This window comes from Watersipora subatra, chromosome 2 (assembly GCF_963576615.1).
Source record: "Watersipora subatra chromosome 2, tzWatSuba1.1, whole genome shotgun sequence".
Lineage (NCBI taxonomy): Eukaryota > Metazoa > Bryozoa > Gymnolaemata > Cheilostomatida > Watersiporidae > Watersipora > Watersipora subatra.
The window spans coordinates 24,400,448-24,426,725 of NC_088709.1; the positions used below are offsets into that span (position 1 = coordinate 24,400,448).

At 35.6% G+C, this 26,278-nt stretch overlaps 1 protein-coding gene across 1 annotated transcript; it reads right to left on the minus strand.

Annotated features, from left to right (window-relative positions):
* Positions 1–20: 20 nt before the first annotated feature.
* On the minus strand, positions 21–20,296 carry LOC137387456 (uncharacterized). The gene is made up of 12 exons (XM_068073885.1): positions 20,230–20,296; positions 19,403–19,511; positions 18,940–19,050; positions 12,078–12,239; positions 9,794–9,895; positions 8,822–9,000; positions 6,689–6,819; positions 6,454–6,590; positions 5,166–5,271; positions 4,301–4,384; positions 3,451–3,527; positions 21–614 (listed from the first exon to the last, which is right to left on the minus strand). Exons 2-12 carry the CDS (start codon positions 19,472–19,474, stop codon positions 537–539), a joined length of 1,239 nt encoding a protein of 412 aa, XP_067929986.1. The 5' UTR covers positions 19,475–19,511; positions 20,230–20,296; the 3' UTR covers positions 21–536.
* Between the last annotated feature and the right edge of the window lie 5,982 nt (positions 20,297–26,278).

A 26,278-nucleotide genomic window follows, 5' to 3' on the forward strand; every position in this document is an offset into this window, starting at 1 on the left:
TGTAGGTAGCTATAGAAACATTGAAACCATGAAATGAAGCTGTATATTTATAGAACATCCATTTTAGTTGAAATTTGTCTTATTGAATGATAAAATTGATAGCACAAAAGCTCATGTTTACAAAATTTTGTTTAAAAAATTATAACAACACTAGTTAATATAGAAAATAAAATGCACATAATTCCACCGTTTCTTTAAAGATATCTGAATTTGTGGGTTCACAATGTATGCTATCCTTGAACATAAAGTGAGACAATCTTCAGCTGGCAAAGAATATGGATGCAAACAACAATGAAATGACAATATGGCTGGACTAGAGTGTCGGAAAAACTAAACTAGCCAATTAAAGGTCCAGTTCTATACCGAGAAGTAATCGCTACAAAAGTACAGTATAATATATACTGTGATAAACACATAGAGAAATAAGCTTTGATCGAACAGAAAAAGTGTGCACACTCCATTGATCTCTCCGCTGAAGTCTCCTTCAACTTTGATCGTTGTAACTTTTCTCCAGACAGCTTGCAAATATTTTACACTCATTTTTTCTTGAAATAAGAGAAAAGAGAGCTCTGCTGCTTTGGAATAGGTTTGGAGGGCTTGGCAGCACTTGGTTCCTAAAAGGGTCATACAGTGAAGTTTGTAAGAGCCGAGTGAAACAGAGTTGCTGCACACTGAAGACGTTCATGAAGGGCAACACAAAGAGCATTGGCTATCTTACAGATCTTGACAACTATTATATTCACAACTCTACAAAGGAAAAAGGAAAGATGGCAGACCCAGGCTGAGACGCAAACATGTAGATAGGTGTAAAATAAAGTTGAGGAAACTGCCCATAAACTAGTGCTGCACGATATCTTTGCATGTACATTTGATTATTTGGTCTCTAAATATATCGGATATCAAAAAATATCGAACATTGGAGTTGTCTCCTTTCAATATATAGTGTTAGGCTTTAACATGAACGATATGAGAGGATATTAGTCAATATTGGTTGAAAAACAGGAGTTGTCCCCTTTTTACGTTAAAAATAATAGACAACTCCAATTTTGCAAAATTAAATAAGCTGATATTTCGATAAAATATCGGCTTCAATATTCATATCAATTTGAAAACTGACCCAATTTAAAATCATCCACTGAAATATATCGTCACATCGAATGATATCGTTTTACAGTGCAGCACTAACATAAACAAGAGAAGGTGGAAAACAGAGCTGCTTGGAAGTCAGAGATACGCCTAAACCGTAAGATAGTCATTGTTGAAACGACTGACTGCAAGAGAGAGATCTTGGCACAACAAACTATGATTCCTGTTTGCTAGGTGACTGAGACGATGAAAATTTGGAGTTTCAGTCCATCATGATGTCTACTTTCGTTACCAACATAAGGTCACTTATATAATGTTGTAACGATATGACTTTTTTATGTGTTGTTCCAAAGCAGGAACAAAATAAAAACATTGGTGGCAACCTTTGTAGACCTTCTCGATCGGTCATTGTGAAACTGTAAATACAAAATGAAATACAAAACTAGGCTTTCCTTAAACAATAACTGCCGTTTTGGAAAAATCTGATAATTACAAAGAAAATGCAACTCCAAAGCAGTGGAGTGCAGACTGATCCCAGAGTTCCCAAAAATATATTACCTATGTGTAGTGTTATAAAGTGCTTTGGTCAAGTTTAAGAATGCACAGAGACGAAATGAAATTAAATCAGGGTAAAGAAGTGGATAAACACACCACGAGAAATGCATCATTTGAGTAGCCAATGTGTCGTCAAGGCATTGTGTAAAAAGTGTGTTGAGATGCTGGTTTACATTGATAGTTGACTCCATTAAACATAATCTCAATAACACTTCATTAAATTGCAGCAGAAGCTGGATTCACTTCCAAATGATGGTGGTAGGGCTTCGCACAAGCAATCATTTATATATAGCCAAAGACGTCCCCACTTGTAAAAGATATCTCAAGGCCACTAGTGTAAATTAGGGCTGTCCAAGCAACCAATCAGATAACTCTCAAGGTATTTAAATCGGCTGAAACTAACTTTTTTAGTTTGATTTGCCGCATGAACCAGAATTATTTTGTGCTCACTGATTTTCATCATTAGCGTCTAGCAATCTTTTCTTGAGCAAATATTGGAAATAGCAAACTCACATATTGCTGTCACACACTCTATTACTGCCAAAGATTATTGACGATAGACAAAGTGCTGATAGTACTTCAACTCTTGGTAATAAAAGAACCAGCAAGGATGTCATGACCTGAGGCCGATTTTCATTGGTCAATCTATTTGTCAACATCATGTTTCGTTTATTTGCGTCAGAATATGCAGTTACTGTAATCAGAGTGTGTAGTCACAGTAATCAGAGTGTGTAGTTACAGTAATCAGAGTGTGTAGTCACAGTAATCAGAGTATGCAGTCACAGTAATCAGAGTGTGTAGTCACAGTAATCAGAGTATGCAGTCACAGTAATCAGAGTGTGTAGTCACAGTAATTAGAGTGTGCAGTCACAGTAATCAGAGTGTGTAGTCACAGTAATCAGAGTGTGTAGTCACAGTAATCAGAGTGTGTAGTCACAGTAATCAGAGTGTGTAGTCACAGTAATCAGAGTATGTAGTCACAGTAATCAGAGTGTGCAGTCACAGTAATCAGAGTGTGTAGTCACAGTAATCAGAGTGTGTAGTCACAGTAATCAAAGTGTGCAGTCACAGTAATCAGAGTGTGCAGTCACAGTAATCAGAGTGTGCAGTCACAGTAATCAGAGTGTGTAGTTACAGTAATCAGAGTGTGTAGTCACAGTAATCAGAGTGTGTAGTCACAGTAATCAGAGTGTGCAGTCACAGTAATCAGGGTGTGTAGTCACAGTAATCAGAGTGTGTAGTCACAGTAATCAGAGTGTGCAGTCACAGTAATCAGAGTGTGCAGTCACAGTAATCAGAGTGTGTAGTTACAGTAATCAGTGTGTAGTCACAGTAATCAGGGTGTGTAGTCACAGTAATCAGAGTGTGTAGCTACAGTAAATAAGTGCACTACGCATCAGCTATGCATTCTGTTAGTTTGGGTAGCCAGGCCCTAACAACTATGCACCGCAAGCATCACTGCACAACAGAACACAACTCCTTCATGAAGTTCATACCACAAAAAGAACGCCTTCAACTACACTGAGGAAAGCTCATTGATGTGTGCTTACTGTAGCAGCATTAACACTGACCAAGCAGCTAAAATAGGCAAAGAAGAATGATTCGAAGTTAAAAGAAATATTAAAACAGAAGAGAGCTGTAAGAGCGAAGAACAAGAGAAGTTGGGGGAATAGGAGAGTTTTTGATGATTCAAAGAACTTAAGTAGCACTTCTCAAACCTTTTATAAGGCTCAGCTTGTCGTTTCCAAGAAGATAAAAGAAAAAGGAGAAAAATGGAAGCAATAATTGAGCTTAAAGCTAAAATTTTACCTTCTTTTTGGCAGCGGTCTTCTTCTCTACCTTTTCTGTATCTGTAACTGGAACCTCTTCCAGAACTTTCTCAGTAACTGTAAATGGAACCACTGGAAGTAAGCATCGACAAGCCATGGTTCATCCATTGTATCACTATATAAACTAACTGAAACCAGGTGTGCATGAATCCCAATTGTTCCTAGCTCCGAGAGCGCCTAACACTTGAGCTGATCGGCATAGCAACAAATTCTTCATACCAAGTGAACAAGATATTTTCAAATCACCTGGAAGAAATTTTGGCTGTGTTTCAATTTCTTTTTGACAAAGAATTTGACCAACTTGCATCGAAGACGAAAGTTGTAGCTAAAATTACGGCTTGCTTTAAGGCTAAGAAAAAAAGACTCACCGCCGTGATTACCATGACAAAAGAAAATCACTTTCATGTATGTTTGTTATATGGATAACTCAGAGGAGTACATTACATCAGAACTTGGGCAAGCCAGAAACTTGTAAAATATTACTTCCACATGAATGACAGGAGTTGTCTATACAACTAAAAATAAAACTTCACACCATAAATGATGTAGTTGTGGGTCAGGAGCTTTCAACTAAATACTGCCCAGCCCCTAACTTGTTCAAATTTATTCATACTATTACGTTTTGCCCTGAATGTGAAAATGAAATTTATTAAGTGCTCTAAAAATTAGGTCATATTCAGGAGTCAGATGCGGCCGAAATTTGATTGTATTGTCAACAAAAATGGTATTGCAATACCATTAAATGGAACATAACCACATCAAAATACAGCACACAAAATAAGAAAAAGACTGATATGCAGGTACGAATTTGATAAAAGTGAAATATTTACCAAGAAAACCTTCATCGTCTAGGTATGTCTTGTCTACGTACTTCATGGATGAGCAGGCCTCACCAACTTTCACAGATCCAAAACCTGTAAATGAGAAAAGAGACTGAAGCGCACATGCAAGTGCTTGTGACCTTGTAAGACAGGTATTCAGGTGACCAAAAGCTAGCACGACACATAGGTGATCATGGAATGCCATATTCGGATGATCAGAGGCTAACAGTGACACATAGATGATCAAAAACCTGCCATATTCAGATGATCAGAGGCTAACAGTGACACATAGATGATCAACAACCTGCCAAATTCAGATGATCAGAGGCTAACAGTGACACATAGATGATCAACAACCTGCCATATTCAGATGATCAGAGGCTAACAGTGACACACAGATGATCAACAATCTGCCATATTCAGATAACCAGAGGCTACCAGTGACACAAAGATGATCAACAACCTGCCATATTCAGATAATCAGAGACTAACAGTGACACATAGATGATCAACAATCTGCCATATTCAGATAACCAGAGGCTATCAGTGACACACAAATAATTAAAATCAGCAGTCATATTAACATTACAAGTATCTACTTGGGTTTTCCAAGCAGCACTAAAAAGGCAACTCTTATATTTTATAGCTAAACAGGAAGTGACTGGGTAGATGAGGGATTCGTTACAGTGTCTCAATACTGAATACAATGCAAGACTGACAGGAAACAAGGTAAACAAGACTACGAGCCAGATATAAACAGATAGCAATACACCTCTGATGTAACAGGGCATCTTTGTAAAATGGAAACCATGACATGTAACTGACAGCTTAGCTTAAACGATGGGACGGCATACTGATGCCCCCAATGACTCACTAATTTCTTTAGATTTTTTAGATTTATGGCTATCTTCACTCTCAGCATCCGGTTCCTTTTTCCTTCTCTTCTTCCTGGATTTCTTGCTATCGATAACTTCTGATTTCTGCAGAGTCAGTACAATATTATATATATACATGTATACGAAAGATTATCGTATTGTTTGAAAAAGTGCTCAATAGTAAAACTAGAGCTGACTAAAATCAAATTTCAATTGAAGTTACCAAAATGGATACGCGCATTTTAACTTGTGTAATGACTACCTGCCCAATATATTCAATGTATCTCGCGTGGCTTAATGGGTTAGACTGCCACCTTCTGATCTGTAGTTCCAAGTTCTAATCCAGTGCAATGCGGATTTTTTGTTGCTAGATTTTATTCGCTATAGCTGGATATACACCGACACACTACAAACTACAAGTCTTTGAGATTTATAGATACGATAGAATAGTTAGTCATTTAAAGGAGGCTAAACTAATTATGAGAAGCCATTGAAAAAGGGATTGCTTAGAATAGATGGAGACAAATTTGGTGAAGAAAGCAACAGAGAACTCTGATGCTACAACGGCAAATTGTTATGTGAACAATTTTTCATTTCATAACAAATTTTAAACTTTTAGACTTCCCCTATGCCTGCATTTAAAAATACCTTAATACAGAGATACCTTGAAATACAAGCTTAATGGGTTAATCTGCTTTAACTCACTCAAAGCAATCTTTCCCACATAAGAAAACTAAATACAAATTAGTCCATTAGAATCCAAATCCATTATTAATCCAAATTAAAAAACGTTTTAATTGCTTCAATTCACCATTTATGCTCACAAAATAACAAATGTACTAAATGGAGCTTTCACTTTCAAGACAGACAGTAGCGTCTAAAGGCACTGCGTTCGGAGAAGGGTGAAATCACCATAAATTTAAATGAACTTAGCTTACTTTATACAAACACATGAAAAAAATTTTAATCTTACATTATACCAAACTCAATTCTAATTTTGTTTTAATTTTTTCTATTTTCCTCTTTTTTCGGCTTGGCTCAAGCTGATCTGACGAATAAAATAGAGCGAAGATGTTCTTGTGAGCAGCCTCACAGGGCAAACAAAAATTTCCTTGGAATTTTTCTCATATCTCAAATGTCTCATATGTTGGGACACTCGTGTGTCAAGGTATGACTGTATCGTTTGATCGTGCCAAACCAACCAAAGTACCTAACTTAAGATATTCCCTGCTTCCATCTGATAAGCAACCAGGCAAGATATAACTGATAAAAACTAGAATGGCACACCTCATTATTAGATAGAGATTCTCCAATGTCTTCATCACTTTCATTCTGCAGATCTTCAGGATCTAAGACTGAGCCTATTCTACAGGCTACTGCTGTCGCTGACCGTCCATTAGAGGTTTGAAGAGTTGACGAGGATTCTAATGAAACAATAAGAGAAGGTCAGAGGTCGTGCCAAGTCAAGGTCAGATAATAAAAGGGGAGATATGTATGCAAAAATAGACACAAGGATTCTGACCTTCCGCCTTTGTGTTTTGATTATGTTTCTCAGCCTTAGACAGCTTCCTGTCATCAAGAAGGTCAGGCTCTGAATCAGATTCAGAAGAGCTGAACATTCGAACTCGGTTTCTTTTAAGTCGAGAGTCATTTCTACAAGAACAAGACATCTTAATCTTGTAGTCTTAATGTTTTGTCTAAAGATTGTCTTAATCTATATAAGACAATCTTTAGACAAAACCAGAACAACTGCAAGGTAATGAATTTAAAGTTTTACAAAGAAAATGATTCAATTTACTCTTTTGTAACCATAAAAAAGTTCAACTTGCTCTCCACTGACCACAAAAAATTAAAACACAAAATAGAAGAAGTCCCATTTCATGCCATTAATGAAAACTAGGTCACTCCGATATCAACAATTACTTACATTGAAGCATTGTGCTTTGAATTAATTCTACTAAGCAATCAAAGATGAACGTTCAAGAAGGAATACTAGCCAAAGAACTAATCCAGCCCCATAAACTAAATATTTAGGGACTACTGGTTATGATTATTGATGCAAGAAGTCTTTGATCAAACTAAAACCATAATGATAAAATGAGGCAACATTATACAGTCATACTTCGACTTACGAGCTTAATGCGTTCCGAGACTGAGCTCGTATGTTAATTTACTCACATGTTGGTGTAATTTATTTATATATAGAACCATTAAATATATATTGATTGGTTTCCATTCTCTAAAAAATGCAAATAAAACACTCAAAACAAGATATTGTAACAGAAAGAACATGTTGGTTATTGTCCTAATTTACCAAATGCTTTCAAAAAGCAACAATTAAAAAATAATGCAAGGAAATGTGATTAATTAAAATGTAAAATTAAATACATACAATAGCAGCTAACGCTAGCATTTGCCAGAGAGGGAGATATAAGCTATCCTTCATTACAACAGTTGACTTTGATAAATTTGGATTTTATCAATGTCTCTAAAGACAAACGTAGAAGCAAACCTAAAAGCAAACTTTCATTTTTAACTTAACGTAATTAAAATTTCTTCGGCGTCCGTAGTTTGAAGTTTCTCGCTGGTTAGCTAATTTTTCCTTTGTTTCGCTTTCACGACTAGCCGGCCGTTTTAAGATAATCCTATCTAAAGACATTTGCCTTTGTCGCGCTTTCAACATGTTGCGATTAGGATGAACGCAGGTGTTGTCACAAAAGGTTAATGCACGACCACTAGCCAACTTGTCCGAATGTCTATTTTTATAGTTTTGCTAGATAGTACCGGCCTTTTCATATAGCATCGTTTCAGTTACGCTGTCACCGGCCAATTGTTTATCCAATGCCTGAGCAGTCTCTCCATCAGCGGTCGTGAAGATCGCTGCGCCGTTTAGAAACTATGGCCAGTCCTTTTGCGAACTAAATGCCCTGAATATAATCCTTCTGTTTGATAATTGTGAATGTATTTCTGTCATATTGCTGAGCTAGCTCAATCACGCATACACATTCTGCATATTTTTCAATAATTTTCCGTTTAATATCAACTGTTATCATTCGCATTTTCTTTGCATTATCTTTCATTTTACTGGCAAACTTTCGGTCAACGCAGAGTACTTTTAATTCACATAATTCTGCACTGAAAATCGCACACAAAAAAACACAGTACAAAAGTATAACCTGAGCAGTTGAAAAATACAGAGTGATGCTGTTCTCATAAAACACCTCCGGCATACTTGGCAACTGACTCACGTGCTCGTATCTCAAACATGGCTCGTATGTTAGTGCTAAAATGTGCTTAAAAGCTGGCTCGTATCTCAAGTTTCTCATGCGTTGGAGCACTCGTAAGTTGAAGTATTACTGTATTCAATTTCATTCCCAGCATGCCTTTCACTAGGAAATAATATCTTCTTCACATGCATTGTAATCATGAAAGGTTGATGAATAGCAACAAATAGCTTTTTGTTGTCATCAAGCAGCAGGTGCTTTGTTATGGAGCCGAATTTTCACTACTTGAACATTTCTTAAGAAAGCTTCTAATCTATTTTCACCGACGTTGGCATTGTGGGCCATGCGATACTACTAGTTGTCTATCAAGCAAGTTTGTTCCATTGTGATGCTATTTTGGCCAACACTGACATACCACAGCAAGAACTCACTTGGATTTATTCTCCTTGTCCGATGACTTATTGGGGCTCAATTCACCTTCGGAGGCTTGTTTCGAGTCAACACCAACATCTCTACTGTTCGACTCTACTGAGGATTTAGAGTTAGCAGATGATGTAGTTTCAGCAGATTTCTTTGATGAGGTAGTCGCTTGTGAAAAGAATAGCTTGGGCTGAAAAACCAAAAATATACTCTTACTAGACATGATTCTTCTATTCTGAATGTTACACGACCTGCTTTTGGTGAGATACATGTAGGTTGGCCTGAGACACTGAGTGTGTCATGTGAAACGAGTTTTTTTAGAAGCGTTATTGCAGTGAGCCACCACCTGACATGCCCACACACATCTCTAGTGGATGCTCTGCTCAATGTAAGAAAAAGGAGGGACACAAAAAAAAGAGAATTAAAGAGTAAAATTGTCCTTGACACGGCTCAACAGAAATGATTGGTTCACACTTTGTAAGATTTTTCTAATTACTGTCTCGGCCAAACACCTGCTCATTGGTGTGCCATACAGAAATGTTGTGTATACGTGGCGAGGTGAATAGCTTGTAAAAACCGAAACCCCGCCACAAAACAAAAACGGATGAATGAAACATGGAGAAGCGAAATGTGAAAGCACGATAGAATTTGGACGCCGATCAAACTTGGAGCATTTTCTATTTTCCTCTAACAAACATACATGTACCAGTAGTTAACAAGTAGCATGCGATAGAGGGAACTATAAACAGGCTAGAGAGGTGTAGTGATGACATCACTAGAGCCTAGTTCAGCAGGTTTCCTTGGTTACACAGGCAGTACTACCTTTGCAGTTGCATGTTTGAACATCCTTGGTTAGCATTAAACCCTTGAAAGTGGTAGTTCGCAAAATAGAGTGACACATAAACGAGTGGTAAATAGAGTGACATAAAGCGATGCAATTATGTAAACATAATTCACTTGCATATCAGTTTGAACAAACAAACCTGAGATTTCGAGTTAGATTTCTTGCTATGCAAACTGTTGCTAGAGGGTTTTTTAGTCTGCGCATGAGATATATGGCTGGTACTTGTGCTGGGAGCCGCAACCTGCAACACATTATATAGGCAAGGTAGGGTTACTAGGAATTCTAATAGAGTTAACTTACAGATAGAGTTACTACTAGTGCTAACAGAGTTAATCTACACATAGAGCTACTACTAGTATTACTAATAGAGTTTATCTACACATAAAGTTACTACTAGAACTAATAGAGTTAATCTGCACATAAAGTTACTACTAGTACTAATTGAATTAACTTACACATAGAGCTACTGCTACTACTAATAGAGTTAATCTACATATAGAGCTACTACTAGTACTAATTGAATTAACTTACACATAGAGCTACTACTAGTACTAATTGAATTAACTTACACATAGAGCTACTACTAGTACTAATTGAATTAACTTACACAAAGTTACTACTAGTACTAATAGAGTTAATCTACAGATAGAGCTACTACCAGTACTAATAGAGTTAACCTACACATAGAGCTACTACTAGTACTAATAGAGTTAATCTACAGATAGAGCTACTACCAGTACTAATAGAGTTAATCTACAGATAGAGCTACTACCAGCACTAATAGAGCTAACCTACACATAAAGCTACTACTAGTACTAATTGAATTAAATTACACATAAAGTTACTACTAGTACTAATAGAGTTAATCTACAGATAGAGCTACTACCAGTACTAATAGAGTTAACCTACACATAGAGCTACTACTAGTACTAATAGAGTTAATCTACAGATAGAGCTACTACCAGTACTAATAGAGTTAATCTACACATAGAGCTACTACTAGTACTAATTGAATTAACTTACACATAGAGCTACTACTAGTACTAATAGAGTTAATCTACAGATAGAGCTACTACCAGCACTAATAGAGCTAACCTACACATAAAGCTACTACTAGTACTAATTGAATTAACTTACACATAGAGCTACTACTAGTACTAATTGAATTAACTTACACATAAAGTTACTACTAGCACTAATAGAGTTAATCTACAGATAGAGCTACTACCAGTACTAATAGAGTTAACCTACACATAGAGCTACTACTAGTACTAATAGAGTTAATCTACAGATAGAGCTACTACCAGCACTAATAGAGCTAACCTACACATAAAGCTACTACTAGTACTAATTGAATTAACTTACACATAGAGCTACTACTAGTACTAATAGAGTTAATCTACATATAGAGCTACTACGAGTTAATGTAAAATATTTTAGTAAATCCTAGGCATGATTAAACAAGAATATGAATGAGCGACCGCAGCATCCAAACTAGGACACTAATTGGGATGAACAAAAGAATCATCTCCCCCTGCAAGGTATACATATCCATACAGAAATGATAGAAATCAGAAAGTCACATTTCACCATAACAAACTAAAATTTTAAAACAACGGTCACAGCCATTTTCAGCACTGCTATCACCTTAATGAACTGCCTTAGCAATTGGAAGGTCTTAGAATGGCAATAAGAGTGAAATACATTGGGTGTTAACAAGATATAACGTTCCATTCATAGCTAGAGAAAAAAATGGCTATAGCTTCTGCATAGCTGCTTGACATACAACCATATGTCTGTCACGTAGACCCTTAAAAACATCTATTTATACTATTAATAATCCACTAGTAGTTGTAAGCTTTACAGAATTTTGCTGTAATTTAACAGTTCAGCCATTTTGTATTCTATAACAAAAGATTGGAAAGGAAATTGCAAGAGTTGCAGGTTGAAACAAATTAATGACGTCATCGCGATACAGTCAAACTTGCAGACAAAAGATCAAAGCCAGATGTGAGACATGAAGCAACGAGTGTAGACTCAGTTATAGGTTCCAAGGTAAAAATGGAGCATATAGCATATATGAAAGAAACTTCAAACTAATTTAGTTAATTTACTATTTATTTTTAAATTCTTTTTGTTACACTTAGTCTGTCCCTGGCAGTTAGGTTGATTTTTTAGCTAATAAATACCCCTCCACGAATGATGTTCTCTTAGCCAGATTGATAATAAAAATTTTATAGATTAACTTGTCAATCTAATGCTATCACCCAGTCGGTTAATAGTTACACCTTTTATCGATCTTCTAATCTATAGACTTGTTGTTAATCAAGTTTATCTAATGGAGAGTCGCTTGTAACCTGATCTATGCTCATATATACCTACAGCGACTACGATAACAAATAGTGTTATATTACAGCGATTACCGTCGATTGTGTACTGGAACCGGAGGTTGTACCAGCAGAACTGTGGACTACAGGTGTATCACGAGGCTTACAGTTGCCATCTGGTTGATACTTTGCAGGAAGTGTGATGGTTTTGTTGCGCGCTGCTACAGTCAGCATATCCGGTCTTAATCGGGCTGTGTTCTAAAATGTAGAGTCGATACAGCAATGCTAGCCTGTATATAGAGGCCTGTAACTAAGAACCTTAACTATCAATAGGCCTTTAAGTAACTTGGTATAGAATCAGTGACAGGGTATTGATTCTCAACAAGTGTCATAGGTAATGATGAAACAGTAGAGTAAATTGCGGTGTAAATGTTTCTCATAACATCTGAGATTTTGATTGAATCTATGTGTAATAAAGATTATAATAATATATTATTTTGAATAATATATGTATATAATAATCTCATATTGTACATAATAATATGATATGAGATTTTAATTGATTAATGTAAAATAATGTGTATTTAATAATAATATTTAATCAAATATGTATAATACATATATTATTATACATATTTGATTGAATAAAATGTAAATTACGTTCTCAATAAGTGTCGCGGGTAATGATGAAACAGTAGAGTAAATTGCAGTGTGAATGTTTCCCATTACATCTGAGATCGAATATATAGCAATACCTCATTTTTCGCAAGCAATCGAACTGGCACCTCCTGCGATAAACAAAATACAAACTAACAAACTCATCTCTAATAAACTCTGTTTTATCAATCGTAAGCATTTTCCTCTTTTTCTTAAGTTCAATAATTAATAATAAGACGAATTTGAGAATAGAGGGCGTTTAAGAAACATAGGGAAAGATGTCACAAGGCGCTTTGCATTGTTACACTTCACAAAACTTAAGATGATAACTTAACCATGATGACTACGATCACAATATAATGTTCGTGGGATATCGGGGGGGGGGGGGGGGGGGGGGGGATGTAGGACAAGAGTATGAGAGAGATTTGAGTATTTTATTTTTATTCATTTGCTGTACTTTTTTTCAAGTTCCTAATGAATATTTTGTCACCCCACGATGTACTGAAGCCGCTAAACGTGAACCACAAATTAGTGAGTGATGGCTGTACATTGAACTCAGGGGAGACTAGACATTCAAAATAAAATCAAGGTTGGTGCATATATTCCATGAAAGAAAATAGGCAAAATCGATAGCTAGACTGAAAGTATATCGTTATACAGTAACAGCCTAGGATACAGTGAACTATGATACGGTTCTTTAGGTTATGATGAGGAATACGATGTTACCCCACCTTTCGGTGTGGCCAAAAATACTAAGATGACGATATGCCATTGGTCAAAATTATCCCACAATGCTTGAGAGAGAAATTTGAGACTATCTGTTGTTTAATGCTAGCTAAATGAAAAATTAGGGGAGGGTTGCATCATGTTTATCTCTTGTAAGTGATCACGATAAATCGTATAATTTACATTGTGCTTTTTAGTGCTTATATCAAACTTTAATCCGTTAGCCATGGGTCCCAAAGATGTTAAGTGTGATAAAGGGGAATGCAAGAAGGTTACTATGGAAAAGAAGCTGGAACTAAAAAAGAAATTTGAAAAATGGGGAAACAACAAACTTAACTGGCAGAATTATGGGAAGCTATTGGCTGGATTGAAAACCTTACCAGATTTATTGCACAAAACACACAGAAAAAATTATCTTAAGTCGTCTTATGGACTGGGTTAATGACAGACGCATGAGTCATTTCAGAAACATTTTGAGAAGTCTCAGGAAACGGGGTTCTCTGTAAAAGTTATTTCTCCAATAGAGCAACGCTGAAAAGCACAAATGTTAAAAGGTGATTTCGCCGTGTGATCCCAACCCTGGAAGGGATAAATGCCATATCCCAAGACTCTATTGTATTGCAAACTACAGCATAGTACGATAAGATTTAGTCACATGTTTACAGCCAACTGAGACAATAATTATTGTTTGACACATTTCAATGCAAAATCGACCAGTATTTCAAAATCATTTGGTTCCAATTTCCATTAATACCAAATATTCATCTGTGAAAAGGAATGTATAGCAAACGAGACTGGTTCAGCACTTCTTACACTTGGTTCATCTTTTGAAAGACAATGACCAGTGAATAAGCAATATCAAATGATCTAAATATAGGATGAATTTGCTTGTAAAATATTGCAAACACAGGTGTGTAAACATCTATGATAAGAGCAAACATAAAAGGAAGCCACCATAATGACACATATACATGTGATAAAATTTTTCTATCAAGATCAAAGAATTCAAAGATGCGATAAAAAACCTTAAATGTTATTCGTCAATGATATTTGACATCTATGACATTTGCTACTAGGGCAAGGCTATTTTTGGTCTGATTGTGACGCCATTTGATAACAACGCTAGCTTGTGATAAAATCGCGCTTGTTTGAGCTCATTTTTCTCAATGTTCAGCCTATTAAACATTATGTACCAAGCTACGAGCAATGTTAAATAGCTTATCTACCTTTCATAAAAAACTGAGATTATTTTGAAGGCTGAATTTAGATAATAATGAGCTTTAATACACTCATTCCTATAATTTTAGATCGGACTAAACATCTTCAACTTCCGTTCCCAAAAAGCTAGTATACGTCACATATTTATGAGCGAAGCTTGTTGTGTTGATTGTGTCATTTGCGAGGCCGACATTGAAACGCTGTGAAAAAGCCTTCGTGACTTTGAAAATTAGTGGACCAATCATTAGTGGCCATTATAACTCAGTTATAATGGCTAACTCATGTCAACCGGTAATGAGATTATACTTTTACAAGGAAACATGTAACAACTTTCTCACATAACGCAAGGTTTAGCTATGTTGGTGTCTGTTCAATACCTCCTCATCCAGTTTTGATACATTTAAAAAATAGTGATCGCTTTGATCGATTCTGTAAGCCATGTTGAGAACTGCTACCAGGCATAGTGAGCCAATATATTTAAAACTGGGTGGTAGACAAACCCTGTGCATTCATGGAGAGGAACTGGGTTCCATTCATACTTTAGCATGATTGTGGTTTTATCTGTAAAATATCTGATTTACCTAGAACAAACGATGAAAGCTGTTCGTGTCAGTAATGGTTTAATATCGCTCCACCGAGAAAAGAGAGCAAATATAGGCGACATTCGCTTCACCCATATCGGAGCTATATTTATCTTCAAAAAATTCTGACAAGCCATTTAAAAAATAGACTGCCAGCCTCTATTTGAACGCCGCCTCCAATTGACAACCACGATAGATGAAAGGTTGAGAAATAGAGGGCCATGGTGTTCAATTAGAGGTTTTATGGTATAATATACCGATTTTATTTAAACACGAAACATAAAACACATACAATTCAAAGATTATCAGACTTTTATACAGTAAACTATTTTTTCTTAAAATCGTCATATTCTGCCATTATTTCCTCATTTTCTAGTAAAAAGTATCTCAGTGACCTGATAGCTCTCGCTGGGGCAATAACTGGAGATAGTTTAAAAGGAAAGTTCCTCTGGGTGGTTCTTTTGTCATTGAGGTTTGGCTACATTTTGTAATCATACTTTAAAAATACACATTTGGTCCAAAGATTATCTCATGAATTGACGGCATCATGCCAAGTGTGTGTATCAGTAGGATAATCTTGACAAACGACATGTTCTGAATTAAAAAACATTGCAAATTAACTCTCATTTTGAAATTCTCTCAAAGAAACTAGATTTTTGAGTTTAGAATATTCAGCATTGCTTTCACATGCCAGGGTATCAAAATTAAATCTCAAACAAAGGCAGACATCATACTATTGAAAATGTCCGGCGCGTCACAAATACTTCCGCTAGCCTATAAAACAGAAGCTCGCCATATTTTCAGCGAATTGGCGAGTTTGACTGAGGCATAGCAGCCCAAAATCGAATTATAGATAAAAGGTTTTTACCTCATATAGCTTAGGAAGAACAGGCTGCAACTAAATGCACTAAAATTGTGAGGCGCTGGACAAACTATTGTTTTGCTCGTCTGCATGGTAAGAAAAAATTGCATTTGTTAGGAAAAAACACCGGGGCTAAAAAATCTACTCTTGTATTGATTATACAAGAAAAAGCAAAATTTATTTCAGAATGAATAGGAAAGTTTGAGAGATGACCTATTGTCCCGCACGCCATACACTGTACCAGAAAAATTTACTTGCATGCTCTATATCATCATGAGAAGATTTCATTATAAAAATGTTCATGTTTCTGCATGTCCGAACATGTTTACTCACTAACTGACAGAAAATTATGATGACAAAAGGTGAAAAAAAAATTGCCCATGTGTGTGACACTATGCCTGGCCTTTCCCACTAGCATTTGTAAAATTTACATGTGTAAAACATGATCCATAATATTAGGCACATATACCTAAAAACTACTAGCAATAGTTAGTGCATACATCTAATTGAAGGTTGTTGCTGAGATTTACAATGCACGGTATATGTTTAGTTTGGCCATGTTTTGTGATTTTTCAGAGCTAAAATCGAAGTTTGTGAGATGATTAATTGATTTCAGAGATAAATTGAACAAAATCTTATCTTTATGCATGTACGAGTTCTGTTGGATGAGGAGTTCTGACCTAGATGACTGTTGTTCCCAAACTACAGTCATCTAGGTCACAAAATGCTGGCTATTGTAGCTGTTATTCTTACGACCTTTTCTGGTCAAATGTAGAATACACATTACTCAAAAGTCTAAGATGACAAAATGAGAATTAAATTACTACTTTAACAAGCTAATATAATATACTAGTAGTGAGCTTGTTGCTGCTTAGGATTTTTTGCATTTTAATGAAAGAAATCATTAAAATTGCAATTTTGCTTTCACGACAAAAATATGTGAACACGGTCATTGAAGACAGTTGCCCTAACTGCAAGCAAAGGCATATTCTTGAGCTTCCATTTAGATATATCGCCTCGAATTCATATAGAGAACAAAATTTCAAAGATTGCCAGTTGAGCTCGGCATCGATTGAGCCCGACATCACTTGCAGTGGACCTGCTTTTTCACGGTAGCAATAGGTAGCGCATGGAGCTCTGGTAGTCTGCTCTTCTAACTGTTTCCTCACATGAGAATTTTTCAACATAACGAAACGCCGTTCTTAAATACAGCCAAGATTATTAAAAAAATTTGGAAGGTGGTAGACAAGCGCTTTATGCGGTGATGGTCTACCAAACCAAATGTCATAAGACCGAGACCCATACAAAGCAATCTTTTATGAAGCACTTTAACCACACATTATATATTCAGATGGTTTCCATCAAGATCAGTTTTATATCTAACTAGCTCAATGCCCGACGTTGCCCGGGTGATAAAAAGTCTTTGGAGAAAAAGTTAATTTTTATTTAACATATACATCATTTCCCATTCTAACTTTTACACTTCTTATCATGAAAATTGCTTTTTGCCCAGTTCAAATGAATTGAAAGAAAAAAAGAAAACAACTGTAAAGGTTTTCAAACTGTAATTTTGAAATTTCATAATGTGAAAGAGTTGTTTTGTTGAAATAAATTAGGAGGAAAAATAAAGCTGTAAAGGTGTAATGTAAAATGATTAGCAAGTGACGGCTAAATGTAGTCTGTTTCGCTACAATTACAACGACAAATTATCTGGTATACAGTTATATGATTTTAATTTGTTTCAACGCTGGCATGATAAGGCGAAAATATCGTAAGAACCCAATAAAAATATAGAAACCCATAGTAATTATCTAATGCAAACACCTGGTAAAAACCATCAAAATCATCATTAAAAATTGGTAAAAAAACAGTATGTTAACCTTAGTAACTATAGTTACCTACAATAACTTTGAGCGCATTTTGTGGTTATGATCTGCAAGAAAATGTAACATTACCATGTACTACGTGCAGAGTTCTTACCTTCAAGACAGACGTGTAACATAAACGCAGAATCAAACTTATAGGAATTTAGCTTATTAAAAACATACTTCAAGGGAGTTTTTTAGTATGCGTTTTAGTAAAATTTTAACAAAAATTTATCATTTATATGTTTGTGAACCCGTTCTTACCGTAACGGATGGCACTGAACTGAGATATAGTCGCAAAATTTTAATTTTGAGAGAAATTATTGTTGATATCGTTTTGCAGAAAACAAATTAGCCCAAGAACGGCGAGGACGAAAAAGCATTGTATTTCATAGAGTTAATAGAATTTCAATTAATATGACATTTAGCGTGTGCAATCGAGAAAAGGCTGTATACAGTTCATAGTAAGAGCTATGAATCGTAAGGGCCTTCATAGACTCGATGTTAGACAATTGGATTACTAATCTTCGAATGCAGCAGAACGTGAGCTTTCAATTCCCAGATTTTAATAGCTATAGCTAAACATGCCGAACTACACACACCCGACTCACCCACCCCAAACAGCGCTTCAAGCATGCATATTTTAACCGATGTAATAACTATGAGTACAATTATTCCATTGTACAGCAGTGTAGCCACTTGGTCTCGTGGTTAAACATCCCCGTCTGCAAACCTAGAGGTTCCGAGTTCAATTCCAGTGTGGAGTGAATTTTTCGTTCCTATAACTATGGCTATAATTGGACACACCAACGACAGCCCAACGGAACAGCAAACACTGAGATTTATATATAAATATAGATTATATGTGAAGCAAAATATTTTGATACCAAAATGCTATGTGTTCCACAACTCATTTATATATTCATTTAGAATGGATTTCCTCAACAGGCTTTCTGTAAACTCCCAGGCAAGATTCATAATAAGCTGGAGTCTTAAAAAAAGCCCAACTAGACTTGAGGCTGTATGAGAAAGAGCAGACAATCACTTACGATAACGTTAAGACTTGAATAGGTTCCATAGAGGACACAGTCTGTTACTGAATCAAGAGATCCTTTCGCCGCATCTACCTCCGACTCATTGACGAGTCTTACAACCTGAACCTACAACCATTAATAATTTGTTGATAAAATAATGACAGACAAGGAAACTCTGGAGACATCAAAGCTAGGCTTGAGGAATACTATTCAAGTTCCAGATAGGTTTGAGGTTGGATTTCAAGCTTAGTAGCACAACTGCGAATTCGATAGTCAAATAGATAAGCTAGCTTCTGCTAGCAGTGTAAGCAGAGTCTCATTGCAATCTCATACTACAAAGATGACCTTCAGACAGTTCCTTTACTTCTGAATACAGTGTAGATGCACCTAAGATACCACAACTAAGGCCAAACCATAGAAAAATACCTAAGATGGCTGGGACAGGTGCATAGAATGGGAAAAAGAAACTGATACTTGCCTTGGTATTCAACTTAGCATTGTGAGTGTAACCTCTGATACAGAATACCTTCTTATCCTGTTTTTCCCCCATTTCTTAGTTTTCCATGCTCAAATAGTGGGAAAACGATCTATAACAATCACAGGGTGCCTAACCAGCATTAATTAAAAACCATAGGTTAAGAAAATTACGTGAGATTGTTTACTGTTAAACATCCTACATACAACATTTAACAGTTTATGTTCTTTTTACAAGACAACTTTCAAGGCATAGGCTACTGTTTACGTATTGAACTCTTCCTCATCTCATTAAAGCAAATATAGCATATTTGTGCTAATCAGAAAGTTTAAAACGTGAAGTGATATGCATCTTGATATGACCTGAAATGAGTGAAATTGTTTGGGAATGAAAGTTCTTTAGTTAGATAGTTTATTGTTCTTTAGCTACACAGTTTATGCCATTAAAGTGCTATACGAGCTGTTCATCACAAAATTTACCTTGCGCGCAATGATAGCTTTTCAAAATTTATCCATGACACCGGCAAACTTCTACGCGGAAAACAAATTAGTGCTTTTAAGGTGCCTCTGCAACATTACGCAGAACGTTGCCGTAGCTTCAATATAGCTCATTCTCACAGCTTCATGCAACGTGAACTTGTAATTTCAACTATGAGCTTCATAGCTTACAAGGAACCTCTAACATCCGACACGCAACCTGAAATGCTTAACGAATAAGTAAAACACTTCTCCATACCAACTACTGCAGTCGATATAGGTAAGATCTTACAAAGTGCTTGCTTTACGATTACATTGTATTATTTCAGATATAAAGGTTACGTATATACGTACATTTTTATTACTTGCTAAACTCAGATTATGCTTTGAATTAGCACACTGGCGTAATAGTTAGTGAACGATCGCCATTTCTCCCGCGTAACCGTGGGTCCAACCAAGGTTGAACATTTCGATGCGATGGTAAACTTTGACGAGTCAAGTATATGACATTATTTTTATAGTAAACCTCGACATAGCCATTTTTTAAAACTTGTTATGGAGGTGCTCACGTTTCCCGTTGCTTATATTATTAAAAGATTACCATTGCGGGCTAGGACATTAGCTGTTTTGAGCTGGCACTGTCAGACGCCTGAGCGGATTACAAACATAAAAAATGCCGTAAAGCGTAGTTGTTCAATAATTGCTTGTATTTGCCATGCTTACTATTTTTTCCTAAAAATAGGTTGCTTATAAAGTTGTAAACGTTGTAAGTTTAATGCTATCAAACGTCTCTTCCGAAGGGCCATTACAGACAATTAACATTGTTTTATACGAAATAAGAATATAAACGGATAGTCCTAGCTAGGCACAAATACTTTTCCGAATCAGAAAGAAGTTTTTTCACTAAGATCCTCAATAGGAAGCAAAAAGCGTGAGAACTCATTTATTAATATGTCGTAACTTTTTCTTTTAGTTGTTCATTTATTTTTTATTATTATTTTTTATACACATATTTATGTATATTTACCGATTATTCTATAACAAAAGTCACAAATATGTACATTTTGTGTCTGCAGTTTTTAGCACTCTGCGCGACATGCCTAATAGTCTAGAGGCTATGGCCACTATGTTGTTCATGTGTCTATCCCATTTAAGGTTACAACTAAGTTCAATGCTTAGATATAGATGTGAATTTACATTTTTGAGCCTTACATTATGTAGGTGAAATTCCTATTGAGAATTTGTTTCACCCACAAAAAACACTGAACATTTGAGGAATTGAAAGGCAACTTCCAATCGCAGGCCCAAGATTGCAGTTTATTGAGCTCATTTTGTAAGACTAACAGTTTTTTTCTAGTAGTGTACAGCAAAACGTCATCCGCAAACAATCGACATTCGGAGGTAATTTGCGAAGGCAGGTCATTGATATATAACAGATATTTTACAGATGCAGGTTTGACAGTGGTGGGAAATTATAATACTGCCAGTACAAAAGATTCATTTACTGACGGGTTTAAAGAACAGTGAAGACCCTCATTACTCTAGTGGTCTATACTGTAGTACGAACGTTTATAAACTAGAGGCAATTATCAGTTGAAATATTCTTTGTTTTAAGGGTTTACTTGATATTCATCGTGGATGCAAGAGATGGGTACTAAAGGCCAGCTAACATTTCTCGACTGTAAAAGTATGGCCAATTTGAAGTTGCGGAGGGGATGGCTGTACCTGTAAAGCCCATTTACATTTTTTAGCTTTTGAAATACATAAATTGGTAAAGCAGTTGGTCTGTTACATGACAGCATCAAAATTTTTATACTTCAAACGGATTCCATCACTCGCTGTACAAAATATCTCATTTGCAGTCCATGGTCTTGAAACATTCAATATCATTATGAAGCATTTAGAATACGCATGTGATTAATGATAACAACGATGCAATAACAAAGAAATCCAGACTATGACACAGAATGACCACTCATGCTGTACATTTGATGCGAAAGTCAACTCACCAATAGGGCTAAGTGTTGACTGTTCACAGTTAGTCTCAACTGAAAAGTCTTCTAGTTGGAAAGTGTTGCATTGGTTTTTTTTACATAGCAAGATACATAGACCTATTGACTATAAGTACTAATAGTTGATAGTATAGTTAATAGGTCTATGGCAAGATATGAGATCCGATTATTGTGCTGACTGTTTGCACAGTTTCTGATTGTGTGAGTGTGTCTTTTTCTCTAGTGGTGGCAAAACCTTCTGGTAGACAGAACTTTTGGGTAACCTCTTTCCCAAAGCGTAAACATATCAATCGATGAAAGAAGTTTATCGTAAACACCATTTGTTTGAAACAATTATATATATTTTGACCTGCAATAATTAGTAATATTTAGACAAATGTTTTGCAGTTAGTCTTTTATTTCTTTCTTGCTTCATGGTGATACTAATTTGTTCACATGTATTTTGATTACCGGCACTCTTTATGTCCTTTTATCACTTGCTCAAATAAGCTAAGGAATCTTCCAGTTTGCCGATACGCCGTCAGTTTACGAAACCAGAAATTCACAGTACCAATTTGCCCAAATACTGGTTGACTGATGAAATATAATTGTGCATATTTCATTCAGCAATTCAATTTCAGTGGTGCATTCATACAGTGCCTATGAAATCTAGTGGAACAACCATAAGATTTGACCTTAAATACGAAATCCATTTCCACATTGCTAGAATATTCTTAGCAATGATCAAAAGAGATGCTAGTGAAGGTAGTCATTTGTCTGCTTTGGCAATTTTTTTAGCTTTATTCAGTAGAATTACGGGAAATTCAGTGATGATTTTTGGCACTATTGGTCGTTATGTAAGGTTTGAACACCATTAATTTATTGGTCAGCTGTTCGAAACGACAATTTACAAATCTTTATATACATGACCAAATAATTGGCCAAAGCCGTAACTGCTTTTCTAGCCATGGCCAAGGGCGATGTTCGTTTCGACCAGTTACAAGGAATCTTATGCTTGAAATGACCTAAAGTTTGGTGATTCAACATGAACACCTTGCTTACCAACATATAATTGAATGGAATCTTCAATCAACTTTTGAATTGCCTTTAGCACTCTCTTCTGCACTTATTGTTGATTAATCGTAAAAAGTGTTCAACATAAAATTGTCATTAGATTGGCAGACCGAATTTGCGAGCTACTTCATGAGGAGCCGGTACAAAGTCATTGGCTGCCATATTGTTCTGCATAGTTCCAACACCTTTGGCACCCTCGCTACCAAAGGTGTCTGAACAGCTAGTTGTTGCTTGCCAACTGTGTCATATTTTTTACTAGATACTTGTTAATACATGTAGTTGGATTTACCTCATCTTTGTTTATTGCGAGGCTTACTGTTCATTTACAGTAGATGGAACTGTTACTGCCGTATTTAATTTTGCAAGCTATAAATTATCAAAGATAAATTTTGGAAACCATAAATATCACCGGATCTTATCTTCTCTCTCTTACAGTCAGTCGTTTTGACAATGACTGTCTCACGGTTTAGGCTTTATTGCTGACTTCCATGCAGCTCTGCTTTCCATACAGCTCTGCTTTCCACCTTCTCTTTTACACCTTCTGTTTGTGTCCAGTTCTCCCAGCTTCATGAAGATGTAGGGTTTTATAGCTGAATAAAATCTGTTCAGTTGTTCGAGGTACAGTCAAACCTTGTCTTATGATAACCTCAATGTACAATTTTTTGACCTGCAAAGTCAAAGCAAATATTTGTAGTGACATGTGTAGTAATTTTCAACGTATGAAGTCTCAAAGTAATTAAATCTCTAACAATTTTGTAAGTAAAAGAACTGATCAAAATTAAAAGTAAAACACAGAAATATAGAAATAAAGTTTATTTAAACTATATCTAGTGTAAGATAAAATGAATTTTTTCTGGCATGTTTGCTCGTAATTACCCCAAAATGAATCGGCCATGCCTACAATTTTTTTCACGGTTTTCTATGATGAAAAATGATAATTGTTTTACTGTTTATTGATTTAGTTTTTACATCCAATTTAATTTTTTATTTTTAGTTCCTTTTGTAGTTTTAGACGATCCATTTATATTATTGCTACAAATATTTACGGTGTACTGATGACGTCATTGTTCGTTTTTTTTAGACATATCAATGAATTGAAACAATACAATGAATTTTTCTAAAACTACTTCGCTACAGGAGATGATGGCTTCAATGCATAAAACAAAGATTGAAATGGATTAAATTCATGTGTTTAGGCTTGATTGTAACTTCAAGGATTTTGCAAATGCAATGTGTCCACTAATTGAAATGTTGTGTTCATTATTCAAGTTTTCAAGTATAATCTTATTCAAGGGTTAGGCATGTTTGAAAATTACCCTCAGTGCATCACACTCCCATATTATGTGGCTTTCAGTAATATTTTGTGCGCGTTGATCAAACATAACAACAACATAACAACAATGACATAGAAAACAAAGGTCGCCAGCAACAGAGATGCAAATAAGATTGTTAGCAATCAGCTCCAATCTAAACGCATATTTTTAATGCAAACAAGGACCTGCTTTGTGAGACACCTTCATCGGTAACTGATGATGCTGTTAACAGAAGAATTCATTGTGCTGCTTTTATATAGCCACTGTACATGGCCAAAGGTTGATTAATATTATAACAAATTAATGTTTGTCGAATGTAAAGTCGCCGTATTTTTCAGTTGGTCCATGCCATATCGTAAGATATCGTATCATAAAATATCCCATATCATAAGATTGGTCTTTTTTAATCTACGGCGTTTGATTCTATGCTCTAATAAATGTCAGAGTAATAACGGAAGCGATTAAACTCATGGTGTGTCCAGGCAATATATTACATTCTTAACTTAGTTCATATTTATTGTCAATCTTGTTTCTCATGAATCCTGGAATTGATAACTAAGCAAGACTTGCAATACATTTAGTATATCAACAACTATGAATTTACAATGATATTAGATACCCGCAGACAATCAATTCGGTCGTATTAATTAGAACACTATGAGTTTACGACAAACCATCCTTCAATATCTGATGAGCTTCCTGATGAACAAAATTACACTTTGTATTAAGACATACACCAGTGGTACCATAGGTTATGCTTACAACATAGTAAGACATGTTAGCACATTCACTCTCTAGTTTACATGATGCACTGAATACCTCACATAAGGCAGCAGTCAATTGCTACCTACTTCTAGGGAAAATATATCTCTCTCTGAGATAGCTAAAATTGGAAAACTCACTTTGTCTTATGCTATCTGTTAAATCTTTTTATCACCTCTGGTCTACAAAAAATCTAAGAAAGTATTTTGGTGTTTTCTTTTAAGTTATGTAATTGAATGAAGAATTTACTAGCCTACTACATGGCTGTCAGATAATACCTGACATTGAGTTCTCAAAGCATAGTACTATCAGATCACTAATAGGTTGCCAACATTTGAAGGATATATTGTCATACAAGGTAAAGCTTATGACACCTGCACAACACGTAATCTCAGGGATTGAGAACTTATTTGCAGAATAACTCTATAACTTATAACAGTAAATTGTTATAAGTTATAGAGTTATTTTTTGTTATAGGTTTTTGTTATAATTTGTAACAGAAAACTGTAATAAGTTATAAAGTTATTTTCTGTTGTAAGTTTTGTGTTATAGCTTATAACACAAAACTCTAGAATGACACTAGCAGTGTTATTATGCTAAGCCAGAAATGATTTAAACCAAAGTTTATGTGATGCATTGATGGGGCTATATGCGCAGGTAATCATACCAAATAGCATATGAACACAATGGCTTTAAGCTTTATAATGCATGCAAACATGGCATTGTTTTGGCACTACATGGTGACCAGAGGGTCACCATGTAGAGTCATCTAAGAATTCACAGTTTTTAGGCGTTCTGATGACTACCAACTTGTCATATATAGCTTTCAACTGTATTTAGACAGATACTGACTGTTTCTATCAAGTGGAATTTAGGCAGACGTATTGTCGATACTGTAAGTGCGAGCGCACTTACAGTATCGACTTACAGAGCGTACTTGCAGCTCTGCAAGTGCCAGCGTACTTACAGAGCTGATCTACCTTGTGTATGTATAAAATTGGCTATCAAATCAAACATAGTCGACTAATTTGGCATGCATATAAAATTATTAAAATAAATTATCCGTAACATCTACTGGGTAATATGCAAGCGTTTGCCAAATTTGCACCTTGGTGTACATACCAGTTGCTCATTATCATTGGTTTGCTGGAAGAAATGTACATTTCATTACGTTGTCTTACGTAATTTTTTCATTTTTATATCTGTTTAACAAATAAATATTTATGTTTCAGGTTTGATCGTTGCAGCGTAAGGAGACCATCC